This window comes from Acipenser ruthenus, chromosome 14 (assembly GCF_902713425.1).
Source record: "Acipenser ruthenus chromosome 14, fAciRut3.2 maternal haplotype, whole genome shotgun sequence".
Lineage (NCBI taxonomy): Eukaryota > Metazoa > Chordata > Actinopteri > Acipenseriformes > Acipenseridae > Acipenser > Acipenser ruthenus.
This window is the reverse complement of record NC_081202.1, coordinates 22641205-22656092: the sequence shown is the minus strand read 5'-3', so window position 1 is coordinate 22656092 and position 14888 is coordinate 22641205. Positions and strand designations below refer to the sequence as shown.

At 36.7% G+C, this 14888-nt stretch overlaps 1 protein-coding gene across 1 annotated transcript in view; it reads left to right on the top strand.

Moving 5' to 3' along the window:
• The window catches only part of LOC117419904 (lysine-specific demethylase RSBN1L-like), a 42381-nt gene that overhangs the window by 6566 nt on the left and 20927 nt on the right, over window positions 1–14888 (top strand). Inside the window, exon 3 of the mRNA XM_034033266.3 lies at window positions 11175–11845. Coding sequence (XP_033889157.3) covers window positions 11175–11845 — 671 coding nt within the window. The remainder of the gene's footprint in view (window positions 1–11174; window positions 11846–14888) is intronic.

Here is a 14888-nt window from a genome sequence, read left to right as displayed (position 1 = left end):
CAAAAAGGGGGCCGCGACTGATACACCGTTTTTTACAGTAATACAAATTGATAAAATGTATTTGCCATTTTGTGTTTTAAAAGTAAATATCCAACAAAACATGTGCTTTTACGCACTGCCTCTGAATTCTGCAACTCATCTGCCTGTAACTTTTTTTTTATTAGATGACTGAAACCTCATCTATCAAACTAGTCTCAAGCTGTCGATTTCCAGTGTTATTATTATTTATTATTATTATTATTATTATTATTATTATTTGTTTATTTAGCAGACACCTTTATCCAAGGCGACTTACAGAGGCTAGGGTGTGTGAACTATGCATCAGCTGCAGAGTCACTTACAACTACGTTTCACCTGAAAGACGGAGCACAAGGAGGTTAAGTGACTTGCTCAGGGTCACACAATGAGTCAGTGGCTGAGGTGGGATTTGAACCGGGGATCTTTTGGTTACAAGCCCTTTTCTTTAACCACTGGACCACACAGCCTCCTTTTAAAACCCATGTATTTTTTTTCCAGGCACAAGTATATATGAAACGTTTCCTGTGATCCTGTTTTGGTGATCTTGTAATTATTGCCAAGGATTAGCTTCAGGGTAGCATGTTCATCGCTGATGATATTAAGCGGTTACTGAAGCTCATGTCAAGGCAGAATGTCAGAGTCAAAATAGGAAACGGCACACAGAACACTAGACACCACTTATTATCCATGTAAACAGCAGAGCACAGCACCTGGTGTCAAAACAGAAAAGGGAGGACTGTAAAGATGGAGTGGTCAAAACAAAGTTAGTGCTTCGTTTTGACTGAGTGCTGTAGCTGTACCTGAACCAGCTCAGCCAGCAGCTAATAGACAAAAATAGTGCCATGTCAGTGCTTTTTAGGTGAAGACAGTGTTCTAAAACTAGACGATAATACAGTTGAAAGTGAAGTGGAAAGTTACTTCAGGAAGCCTTGCCCTGCGTTGTATTGCAATCCATTGGAGTGTTGGAAGGCCAGTGTGCACAGCTTTCCTACACTGGGGGGAAAAAATAAATGTTACCTGTGTATTCCAGGATCCTCGGTGCCTGCAGAACGTCTTTTCCACTAACTGTAAATTGGTTGCATACAAGACTGACACCGGAACACGTCAACATGTTTTTATTCAGAAAAATTCACTTTGTAGTTGAAGTTTTTTTTATTTTTTTTATTTTTTATATAGCTGATTTTACCTCAGCGGGACTTTGAAAAAGTACTTGCTTAATCACAATTGGACCATATCTTGTTTTCTGAGGGGACATTTTGGATTTTTAGCAAAATACTCTTTTATTGAGATTTTACATTTTTTACATTTACACCCATTCTTTTTCATTCATTTTACATTTCTTTTAAAGATGACATTCATGCGTACAGACATACATTTTGTTTTAAAAGCATTTGAAATACATTTAAAAACACCAAGACAATTGTGCTTTTGTACAAGGTTCAAACAGACACAGATTAAAATCAACATAAAACAAAAGACTGAAAATCCAAGAAAGTAGTCTTGTGTAAGTGGTTGCTGCAGACATTTCATGTTATGTTTGGATGATGTTTTCGTAATCTTTGGAGAGTACAGTGGTTTAAATTTTTATATATTTTTTTAAACTAATTTGTTTTAGTTTAGTAGTTGTGGGCACAGTTTGTTAAAGTTGCTGTTCATCTGTGGTCATTTCAAACAGGAAAAAATCTCTTACATACCTTTTAAAAAGGATTCATAGCATTATTTCATAAGAATCTTAATGAATTGTTGATTGCTATGCTAAGTTTATGGGATGGTGTGATGGGGAGCCCCGACCCTATGTATATCAGGGTTGGCTCATTTAAATCAAGTCGATTTTTAAATCGCTTGATTTTTTTTTTTTTTTTAATAATTTTTTCTTTTACAACCTATTTTATATAGATTCTCAAGGAGAATACATGAAAAGTAGTTGTTTTTAAAAACCCTTTGTTAACAAACATCTTAAACTCTTACTGTCTATAAACTAAAACTCTTAGGGCTGTATTCTGATCACAGCACAAATGCGAGTGCAAGCGCAAACAGTGCTTGCCCCCGATTGTAGTGCATAAATGGAGCAAAGACGTAAAAAAAAAATGCACTTAAATGGTATTCTGAAGACATGTCTTGCCCTGTTAACATATTTGCTGAAGCGATTCTGATGACCATGCAGTGGGTTCCCAAATAAACAATTGAATACTGTGTTAAGACCCACTGAAACCAGGTTTATTTAGTGGTGCAATCAGGAGCTTTAAGAATTGAACACACTAAAAAGTAAAGTAGTCCTAAGTAACTGCGTGTGTTTGGACTGACACAAAGGAAATCAAAGAAGGACAAGTTTAAAAAAAAAAAAAAAAAAAAACTGGGATGAGTGAGGGGTATTTTTCTCTGGCGTACTCCATCGCTAAATTCTTGTAGTTCACATATTGTAGGTCACATTCAGAGGATGCCACAATGATAAATAATTTGCTTTATTTATGTATTCATTTAAGACTGAGTAATTTAGTTTGGTATGTAACTATTCACAAACCACCATTTCCAACATCCTTAAATGTACAGTTTACGGCACTATAAAAAAAATTAGTCACAGTCTAATAAGACACAGTCCTGGCTTTCGGTAGTTATCCACTTACAGTAGGGTGGCCAAATGTAGTTTCTGATTTGAACTATCAAAAAATCAAATGGACTTGTAAATAGTTTTCATCCAACTTATATCTGAAATAAAAACACAAACTATTTTAACCACCTAGCTGCTTATCCTGCAATTTCCATGTAGAGCGCATGCAAGTCCAAATTTCACTCCTGTGAGAATAGCGTGCAGGTGCTTATATGTGCATCTGCAAAGTTTAACATCTTTTTATCATGCTTCAATGAAAAAATAAGAGAACTGTATTGTAAAAGTGTATGTAGTTTTATTTTTTATTGGCAGACGGCAGCAGTCCCTAAGAAATGTGTTTGACAGACTGGGTCATCTGTATATACACAGCTGAGTGAAAAATGGATGCCTGTCTATCTAGAGAGAATAAAACGATGAGATTTCTTTATTTGTTGGTGTTACAGTTTGTAAGGATGCCTTGTCAGGTTTGGTACTGGTCAAAACAGCCTATTTATTTATTGTACCTACACTTCACAGAATTCATATGACAGCGCTATACACCTGTGCCTGAAACTGGGGAAGATACTGTATATGACATGATTGAAAGTTTTTCTGATGTTTGTGGTAGATAAAGACGTTAGCATTGATGAGGGTTTGAAGTGCTTCTGCTTTGAAATCTATCGCACAAAAATAATTTCTAAGTGATATGCCTGCACAAGTATTATAATGCTGCCATTGTAAAAAAAAAAAAGTGTTTATTCTTAATGTAGCCATTGTAAAATAAAAAAAATAATTGTGATCTATATTCTACTACAATTGTAAACATAGACCTAGTTGTTTGAGTTCTACTGAAATATTGTATTTCTGTTTATCATAATAAACGTGTGTTTAAAAAAAAATATAGCAAATTGTTTTGAAAACTGTCCAAATTGCTTATTTGAGGGCTAAGAATGAAAAATCTGCACAAAAAAAACGCATTTTTAACATGGAAATTGCCAAAATAAATGGGCAGCTGGGTGGTTAAATGTGTAAGAAACACTCACCAAACCTCTAACTTTCATCCAGCGGCCATCTCTGCTGTCTTTGAGCTTTCGTAATTTAAAATTGTAAACATATTTATAGATAAATTATTAATGGGACCAGCAGGACCACTGCCTACTCCAGGGATGCCAAAGAATCCACGACTGCCTGGCACTGCGTTATTAAAATAAGTACTAGTTACAGAATGTTTGTTTGAACGACAAGTCTTTATTAAAATGTGTTTTTACCTCATGCCTTTTGAGTAATGAATAATAAACGGCATTTGCACGCCATGTGTATAACATAGGTATCGTCATCGGGTGGCGCTTCCATGTAAGATCTGTAGCCATAGTGTGGCACATCAGCATTCTTCTAATATGTACAGCAGCCGTACGCATGTTGTTGTTCCAGCTGCTGTAGCCCTATTAATAATACCCCCTATCCTTCCAGGAGAATAATGATGTAATTGAATTATATGTACAGCAGCCATACGCATACAACTGCCATGTATATTTGTGTGCTATTTATTATGATTGTGTATTATGATTTATGTATTGTATATAACGGCAAAGACAGTGTTTTGATTTATTTGGCAGGACGAGCGAGGTGCTGTCCGCCATTATTTATTTTGTATTAAAATATCTTGTGAGAATGCGTGACTGTCAGCTACTGATTGTTTAACTGGCCGACAGTCGCGCAGATTATGAAACTTGTGCAGAATGTGACGGAGGGATAATAAGACAATAGCTAGTTAATCCCTCGGTCACTACTATAAAGGCGTGCAGCTTTGGCTGCAACGGGTTGAGTGTTGATGAGTGGAGAATGGGAGTAGAGAGGAAGTAAAAGTAAATATCTATACGTAAACAATTGCTACCCATGCTGGTTTACACTAGGGGTGTTAGATTCAGTTTAATTTAATAAAAGTTAACTTTTTTTAAATATATAGTTTAAACGTTAAAATAAAAATATTTTGAAGACGCTGTGTAAGGGGGGTAGTATGCGTCCCCCTCTGTGCGGTCTCGACAGCAGGAGAAAAACGGAAGTCGGCCATCTTGGAGGAAGTGCATTGGCTGCAAGGGCTCTGAGCATTTTTAAAATAAATAGCTTTAAATTACCCCATATGTTGATAAACAGGTCTTGCATCGGCTTTTCTACTCTCTTTAAATGCAATTGATACGTGTTAATCCATTCGTGTATCTCAATCACAACTGAGAAACACGTTAATAGTAAAATTGGTTTAATTTACTTTCTTCTGTGAAACCACTAAATGGGCTTTTAAATTGTAAGTTTTACTTTTTCATTTAAATGCTGAATCGACATCTTTAAATACTGTATTAACAGGTATGTGTTTTACTAAGTAAGGATAATATGGGGATGTTTTAAACATGTATTTGCTCTTGGAAAAATAAATGACTGTTTGGAACTCCTGGTACTAGATATTCAAATTAGTGGAAAATAAGCAGTGGTTTACAAAATGACTTTTGTGATGTTAGTTCAGGTCAGCGTTATATTCGCTCTGCTTCAATGTCTTACAATGACGGGGTAGGGGGGGTTATTTCTGGTTAAGAAATAATGTTAGAATTTGCATGCCCTTAAGTGTCACAATCTCTCAGTTGAGCACTGATACAAAAAAAGCCAGTTGGTAATCTGGAATGAGCTGCACTGCTGACCCCAATTTTCGTCCTAATATTTGAGAAATTGTTCATATAAATCAAGTTTATAAACTCCTGTGTCATGCCGTGTCTCTACACTTGGTTGCCATTTGACTCAAAATGTTGTAACCAAAAATAAGATTTGAACCAGGTGACTGTGCAGGAATCTTGAATAGTGTGCTTTGTTGTAGCGTTTCATAGCTTCCTGTTTAGGTGTTTGATGTTGGCCACTTTCCCAGAGCAGTGTCAGTTTGAGAAAGAAATCAGCTGTCCCTGAGGCAAGATGCTGTTTGTGTGCCGCTATACAGCACTTTGTTAAACTAAAGCTTCTGGAAATTGGGAACCTTTTGTACATGAAGGATAGGAAGCTGTTTGGTGCTAGACTACAGACTAAGAAAGACCATTTAAAGATTATGCTGTTAAAATGCACTGACCCACTGTTCTGAATGTGAAAGGAAATGATGCAGTGAATTAAAGGTGTTTTATAGCATTCTGGGTTCTGGTGCTACAGTACCATTAATGTTTTGGTAAGTATGTTATTCAGAAGACTTTTTTTTTTTTTTGAATGGCTTGTGATGTATTATATAATTTATATTTGAGCAATCTGGGTTTTTTTTGCAGCACTTTAAGACTTTACAGAAATTCAGAAACGGATTAACTATCACAATTTCTGAATAATCAAATAATCTCTCTTCTGCCCAAACCTTTGTCTTTCTGGCTGCAGTAGAGTTTAGCTATTGATTTGAATGGAATAGCAATCTTAATGCAAGCTTTTATAATGCAGTGTGACTTAATTATGCAAGCTGTCTATGTGCCCTATCGTATTCTGTAGCAGCAAGTGGCAGGACTGTGCTTAGAAGTGCTGAGCAATGAATATATGCACACATGAGGTTTAGTATGAAAAGTACTTCTCTTCCCCTTGCAGCATGCATACTTAGTGTCTTTGTTATTTTCAAATGTACTTAATTTGTTCAGTGCACTGATCCCTTACTTCTCTGCCGCATACACACAAACACACCATTGGATCTTCAGGTTAAATAATGCCGCTGTGTTTGTTGTATTATTTTTATTTTGAGCTTCCAAGGCTTAATAAGTGAAAGCATGGTGGTAACAAAAGATAGATAGATAGATAAGAATAAAATTTAAAATACCTACATAAGGTGCAGAGCTATACGTTGTAGTTTAAGCAGAGTTATTCCACGTACTATGTTTATAGGTCATGGTAGTCTACTTAGTCACTGATTGACACTGGATTGTCTATAACATTGAAAGCTGTATCTTGGGACCTACTGGGACATAAAATGGCTTCGAGATTCACTACAGCTTGATTGGCTGTTGACATTCCAACCCCTCACTTTCTGATAGGATAGATTATCTTGATTATCTTTTAGTTCTGTATTTTGTAGTTTTATTTATGTATTTATTAAACTGTTTTTGACATCAAGGTGGTTATCTATTCTGAAACAAAACAACAAAAAGCAGCATGAATCAGAAGAGCAAGAAGTATCCTCCAGCATGCTAGCAGCGTGCAGTGGCCGTGTCAGCCACCAACCCTGGGCTTTCCCTTTTGGTAGAAAATGTGATTGCTTGCTGTAGCTGTCTCACTTAGGGCTCCTGATTTTCCATTCTTGGGAATGGCAAATTCCTTTTTTCAAAATGACCAATTCCGTTTACCAATTAAGAATTAACAATGTAATTTCATAAAATGTTTACAATAAAAATCTATTGAATTATTATTATTATTTTTTGTTAAGTCCCTGAGATACTGTAGTTTTCAGGAAAAATCTTTCTTAAAGCAGTCCACTAGTAACAATGTACTGTAGGTCAGTCAACAAAAAAGGTGTTTTGAAAAAACCACTTATTGCTGGCATTACAATATACAGACTAGTAGAAAACAAGGGGCATTATTACAAAAATATACAATTTTCATAAAATTACAAATTACATACAATGTTCAGGACACTTTTACCTTTCCATCTGTAGTTTCATCTGCAACAACGCAGACTGGATTATGCTGTGCTTGCTGTATGTATTTCTCGTATACCCAGGACAGATAGTTACCTTAGTTAGAGCAGGGCTCTTCAACTTTTTTTTTTAAGGGGGCCAGATTGGAAAAAAGTTAGGAGTAGGCAGGCCAGAGTATTTTACTCTACACATTTTTAAGCAATAATAAATATTATATAGGTCATGTTCATATATTGAACAAGACTTGCACATTTTACCATATGAATAGTACTGTAATAGAACAGTGTGAGAATTTAATGGAGTATCATTACAAACATTTTAAAATGCATTTGACATATTAATAGTATAACTGTTAAGAAGAGATCAGCGCTTCTACTTTTGAGCTTCTAACTACTGTGCCCTCTGGATACGTATTTCCAAAAGCTCCTTGTTTGGTTTCAAAATGCTTTTACATATTGTATTTAACTACTGACACTCATTCATTGCACAATAAACACACTGGCTTTGCGTTCGGTACACTTGGTAAAATAAATATTTTATTGGTCTACTCATTGTTGAATCTACAATTAGCATTAAGGAGTTAATGATAAATTAGAAAAGTTATAAAACTAAAGGTTCCTTGTGTTGAGCGGGTAACGGATTTGCAATACCTGAATAAAGGAATACATAAATTCAATTAAGTCTTTTTAAATCGGGGGGGGGGGGGGGGGGGCGGGTACTGCCAAGGTATTTTTCACTTTTCTGTATATACAGCTCCAAAATTTCCACAGAATACAACTCACAACTGCTAGTTGCTTTTTTTTAAACACGACTCACACAGCACACAGGAAGCGCCGCAGCAGAGACAGACAGTCCATCAGCGTAACGCCCACAAAACCACCTGTTTTCTCGTTATCCAGTGATCCAAATAAACATACAAAACGTTTTATTCTAGCATCATCACTGGGCTTCTGGGTAGTGTTGTTTTCAAAGCAATCCATTATTTTTTAAAGGAGATTACAGCAGTAAAAGACTGTTTGCGCAATTATTTATTTTAAAGGTGCAGTTGCAATGCAGAATTCCATTCCCAAAATGCCAGTTCCATTCCCAATGCCAAATTTCGTGATTCCGCGATCGTGGAAAATCAGTAGCCCCACTCACTGTCCACCTCAACACAGGAAGTACATAAGGTGTATGTGTATGAAGCCGGTGGGTGCAGAATCCATTAACTGACCTTGCTTCCAATGTGCTGTTATAAGTAATGACTTAAGTCTTTCTTTATTTTTAGATAGTTATGTTACTGGAATAAAAAAGATTTAAAGCACTTTTAAAGCAGTTTTACAAACCGCGACAGACTGTCATATAAACATCCGGAAAATTCTATGGTATTCTATTCCATGTGCCGTGGATGTAGGCTGTGTTACTGACTCCTGTTTTTTATTCTTTATGGCAATCCATGTGGCATATAGCAACGCATAGCTTTACTATTGGCAGCAACCCAGCGTGCGATTCTTAAATTTTGTCTTTGCTTAGACCTAGTATTTGAATTATAAAAGATTCTCAAATTTTAAATACATTTATTTTCTGAAAGTTTTCAAAAGCAAATGGGCTATTTATTTTTTGGGGCCTACAATACTTCTGTAATGCTATTTCGGTATATTTTCCTGCAGTGCTAGTTAAATGTAATCCGATTCATTTCTTGCATTAATCTTGATAGTGGAATTTCCATATTGGTAATAAAGAAACTGAGCCCATGAGTGGCTTTAAATTTTTAAAACTAAGTCGGTTAAGCACTTTTAATTAGTCATTCAGAGGCAGAAGTTAGTTTATTGAAACAGCCCTGTTGCAGTATTTAGTGCCATATCCTTTTATTGAAATTCTAGCGATGTTCCACTTGATGTATATATCTCTTTATTCTGTTCACAGTGTGTAATCGTTTCTCTTTAAAAATCCAGATGTGGTTTCCAGACCGTACGGTTAGGTTATACGTCTGGTAATAAAAATGGGTATTAAAACATTTTAAATCTGATTTTGTATTACCGGTAATGATTGCATTTCTCCTTTAAAGTTTTACTTTAAGCAGAGAACACATTCTGCCTTGGGTGGTAATTATCAAAGATTTGTTGCTGCTGTTTCGTAGCATGGGGGTTTTAAATATCACCTCGCATGTCACTAGCACAATGAAGGATACATTTAAGTTGTAGGGTTTATATGAAATGTTCCTTGAGGGACAGAGTTACCTTTGAGTCTCTTATGCAGCGTTTGCATTCACTAGTAATTTACCCGTCAGACGGTTTCAAAAGCTAATTGACGGGCAGAGACTGAAGCCATCCATCAGTTTGACTGGCAGCAAAAGGTTTGTGACGGGCAGCTAGAAAAAGAGTGAGTGAGTGTGCCTCTTGTTCACGTCTAGACTATGCCCTTTAAAGGCACAGGCAATCTTGTTAACAAAGCAAGTCACCGATAGGCTGATACAGTCCACGCCCTATCCTTTCGTTCCTCCTGGAGGGAAGGATTTGTTTTTCGTTGTCATCCGTGATGTGTTCGTTGAAATGAAAGCATGAAGTGCAATTTATTTTTGTAAAAATGGACAGGTGTCACACGAAGGACAATGTTTTGAGTGTAACTGGTATGCATTTGTTGGCGGTCACATGTAATACATTCTTTAGTGTAAATAAAATATCCCTGACATGCATTCTGTAGCCTAAAACTCTTGTTGAAAAATAACTTTGTTACATCTGGCAAGATGGCATAAATTGCTGTTTTGAATGTAAAGAGAACTGCATTTGCTGCAAATTTAGAAGCCATATTTTTTTTTAGAGACTAAGTTCAATGGAATTCTCTACTCCTTCAAACAATTTAAACACAAGACAGGCTGCTATGACCCTATTAATGTGTTGATTGTTTCATTTTGATATTGAAAATAGATGTTGTACTCGACCACATGTAAGGTTTATTTAATAGGATCAGCTAGAATATGAATACAAAAAACGATTGTAGTAGTGTGTCCAGCAAAATGCTTTCTTTTTCATTTATAGCTTTAATAAAGATTGGTCGCTTAAAACATGTTGCAATCTTGTTTGTAGGTTCTGCTTGTACATGTAAAATGTAAGTTGTTTGACAGGGGGGAAAAAAAAAAATTAAAATACATTTAAATCAAATTACTAAATTAAGCCCTATATGTAAATAAATGTGTAAAAACAGTGAAGCAATATGAAAAAATAGCATCGGCGGTACTATAATGGCATTACAGAAATGTTATGCAGTGCTAAATCCAAATTTAAAAAAAAAAAAAAAAAAATCTAACACAGCCTTCTGTAGTCTGGCTCAACAAAAGACATTAAAGTTGAATCCGGTGTCCTCCACAATTTAAAATTGGTTGTATGCCATTTGCGATCGTCTCAAAAATCAAATTATGTTTTCAGCCCGAATTATCGCATTTCCTAACATTTTGCTTGCATGTCTGGACCCCACCTCCTCCATGCTAGATCCAGCTTCATAGAAGCAGACTAGTAGTCACATGACCAAAAGCATGCTGGACATTGGGAGGTGACTATCCAATGACAATAATGCCACGTGACAAAGGTAGGAAGTAATAAAAAAGAGTAGCCGTTATTTGCAGTCAGCCGCTTCTTAATATTTGACCTGCACATTTGACAGTTTAAATTAAAGCAAAATTAAAAATGTTTGACACTTTACTAACGTTTAAACTCCATGATTTACACCCCTAGTACATATCAAGTAAGAATATACAGAAAAAGCTGAAATAAACAACCTTGCTAATTGTAAAAATATACATTTCAGGGGATTGTGGGTGAGATACTAAAATAATTGATGTAAAGCTACCACAAGTAATTTAATTGTTTTTGAGATCAACCATCTGCTACAGTTGACTAAATCCTAAAAAAATATGAGTAATTATTAGAAGTAATTTTGTTATTTGTTTTTTACAGGAGAAAAGGAAAAGCCAAAAATAAACACAGAAGAGCTGCAGATCAAAAAAGTGAAGAAGAAAAAGAAAAAGAAACACAAAGAAGCCGAAAAAAGAAAACGGCCCAAAATGTACAGCAAATCCAGTCAGACTGTATGCTCAGGGCTTGGATCTGACTCCATTGGTCAAGGAGCCAAACCAAGCAAAGGGGAGGATCGTGACACCAACCCATCAGCCCACCTCTTCCAAGAGGATCCCAGCATGGAGAAAAAGGACTGCAGTCCACCCAGTGCCAAGCCCCCAGAAAGCAGGGACCCTCCCTGCATCTCCTTAAAGAAACCCAAGGTTCAGACCCAGATACCAGGGTTGGACAACTTGGAGTTCAAAAGGTTAATTCACATAGAGCAGCAGCCTAACGGAGGGGCCTTAGTAGTGCATGCTTACAGCAAAGAGCTGTCTTGCCTGTCTCCTGTGGAGATGCAGAGGTTTGCTGAAGAGTTTGTTACACTGTCGTTTAGTGAAGATGAGAGTTGTGCAGCTTATTACGTAATGGGTATAATTCACGGGGCAGCTATGTACCTGCCAGATTTCCTGGACTACTTTTCATTCAACTTTCCGAACTCTCCAGTGAAAATGGAAATCTTGGGAAAGAAAGATATCGAGACAACTACTATGTCAAACTTCCATGCTCAGGTAAGAGTGTATAAAATGTTCTTGCAGAAAGAGTAGGTTGAGATTGTCTAAGTTGGCGTGTGGCATTGGATGTGATTGTTAGTTATTTGTTTATATGGTGGTGGTGGGGAGGGGGGGGGGGGGAGGAATGTGCATCTTTCCAAAAATGCCGAAGTCAAGTATCTCTTTTTAAATGTATTTTTAGTTTGGTACATTTTGTTCAGTCATTATCGTAATGGGTTAATATAGGGCTGGGTGAAATTGGCCGTTCCATTTTAGCTGTTGCATAGATTAAACCTCCTTCCAGTTCATAATACCAGGGCCCTCAGATGTGACCAATGCTTTTGCAACCTCAAATATAGGTCATAAATTCAAATTTTGTAAGCAGAAAATAAAAACTGACCTGAAAAATAAGGGGGGTTTACAGATCAGCTGTAACTCACGTGAGTTTATTTTTATTGCAGTGTGTCCTGGGATTGTAGTCCATTGCTTCAATATTTCCATTGCCACTAAGGCACTAAACATAACCCATCATCACTGCTGTTAACAGTAAATGCGTGCAACAACATGTGTGAAATGTGCAATAAATGAAACCTGGATTGGAATGGCCCTCCGGGACTAATTCTTCTTGGTACCTACAAAGATAAAGTCCACAATAATCAGCACAAGGTACAGTACAGAACAGAGGCTTGTATGCTCTAGGTCGGTGATTTCTCAACTTTTAAAAAAAAAAAACTGTACCCCATCACTTCAATTTTTCGCTCTACTGAATGGTACCACAGTTACAATCAAACCTAAAGGCTGAATAATCTGTTTCTCTTTATTTAATATATAATTTGTCACAACAGTTTAATACTGCTGGTTTAGGACAGAATACCAAACAGTAATTCTTTAAAACCATTTATTACAAATCTTTGGGTGCACAGAATCAAAAGAGAGTACTTGGGGAATCTCTTGGCAACGTTATCGTAAATAGTCCAAAACAGTCTGCACTGTAAATGTTTATCACGTTGCCATTTACTTTCCATCTCGGCATAAATGCATGATATTTAAAATGTTTACAACATCAAAAACATTAACCTCAAGATAAAACTATAATAACTAACTGAAACTTATTAAAGCCAACATAATGATCCAAAAGGACTTGGTGTAACTTTGTCGCTTTGCACTTTCTGTGTTTTCTTCCTTTTGTTTTTCTTTTGCAAGTAAGAAATGTATCAATTTTAGACTCGATAAACGATACACTGGATAATCTGGATGTACTCTCTCAAACACCGAAAATAAATTCAACCAGCCGCTATTGTTACTAAAATAGAGCCGCACCTAATGTCGGAGTGGAAATCTGTTCAGTCGAAATCATGCCTGCGTACAGATGGATCTTCTTAAAACTAGTCAGACTGTAACCTTTGAGCTACTAAACAAAAATGAAATATTTATGCACAGTTTTAGAGAACATTTAACATGTTAAATCAACTCAAGATCATTATTTCTTTTTTACTGTCCTGCATACCCCTGTGTGACAGGGATGGCTTTTGGTGACATCAGACAAGGATGGAGACACTCAGTACTACGGGGTATGAAGCGCTGCTGTGCGTGTTTATTATAAAACAAAAGATTTAAACAAAACCAAACACTTTTCAAAACAAAAGGCACGATGGCCAAAACAAACACAGACAATAAACGACAAGACAAAACAAACTAGTATCGTGCTGGTTTCCCTGCCGACCTAAAACACCTGTGCACACCAAACATTCACTTTAAATAATAACACAAGAAAAAATACGCACAGGGACAGGGGTGTACCCCATCTTTCTCTCCCCCCCCCCCCCCCCACATTGTGTGCAGCACACATGGCCTCAAAGGCCCAAAAGTTTTGGTCGGGGCCCTCCTCCATTAACCACCACAATGTTGTCAGTGTAAGTGCTGAGAGATGTAAGGCTGGCTCCTCCAGCACTGAAGACCCCCAGGCAGTGGCGAACCGACAAAATACATACAGGGTGGGGCATAATAGTAGTGAAATAGTGCAAAGATAGTGCATCAGCTGAGCATCCGGTAACAGTGCTTAAGTCAGGCAAGTCCGGTCCATAGTAGGAGGGGTAGATCAAGAGATGTACAAGTGCAGTCTAAACCAGTGGGTCTTGAGGAGGCGGTGGAAAGCGGTGAGAGACGGAGCACTCCTCCGAGGTTCTCTGGTAGCTGGTTCCACCACAGATGGGGTCGGGAAGAGAATACTCTTGCTTCATTTTTAAATAGGTATATTTAAATGTCTCAGGGAACATTTTAATGGTAATTAATTGGTTGTTGTGAGTACTTGAAAACAAAAACCATTGCTCGAGCACTTAATTTACTACCAGAGTACACGAAAAATGTCACTTATATGAAAATAAGTTAAATAGGCCTACAATTTAAAACTGCATGCATACCGCATTCACGTGAGAGCAGTTATAAAAAGGAAGGGGTTTGGCAATTGCCTTCAAATAGTTTTTCTAATTGGTGCAACAGAAAGATGATTATTATTATTATTATTATTATTATTATTATTATTATTTATTTCTTAGCAGACGCCCTTATCCAGGGCGACTTACAATTGTTACAAGATATCACATTGTACATTATTTCACATTATACAGATATCACATTATTTTACATACAATTACCCATTTATACAGTTGGGTGTTTACTGGAGCAATCTAGGTAAAGTACCTTGCTCAAGGGTACAACAGCAGTGTCCCCTACTGGGGATTGAACCCACAACCCTCCGGTCAATAGTCCAGAGCCCTAACCACTACTCCACACTGCTGCCTATGATTGACACTGGGGTGAGTTTTATCCTCGGTCGATCTAGAGCTTCAGTGGTGCACTCTGTGTTCATGCTGTAGTAGCATTTTGGACTGAACAGACTGGAGTGCTGAAATGTTAAGTTATTTATTTATTTTTTTTATTTTGAATCTGCTAAAAAATATGAATGGCTAGTTGTATATAAACAAGGTTACTAAAAGCAGACATAGCTTGAACTTTCCATTTAAAAAAAAATTCCACATTGACTTGGAATTGTTCTTTATTT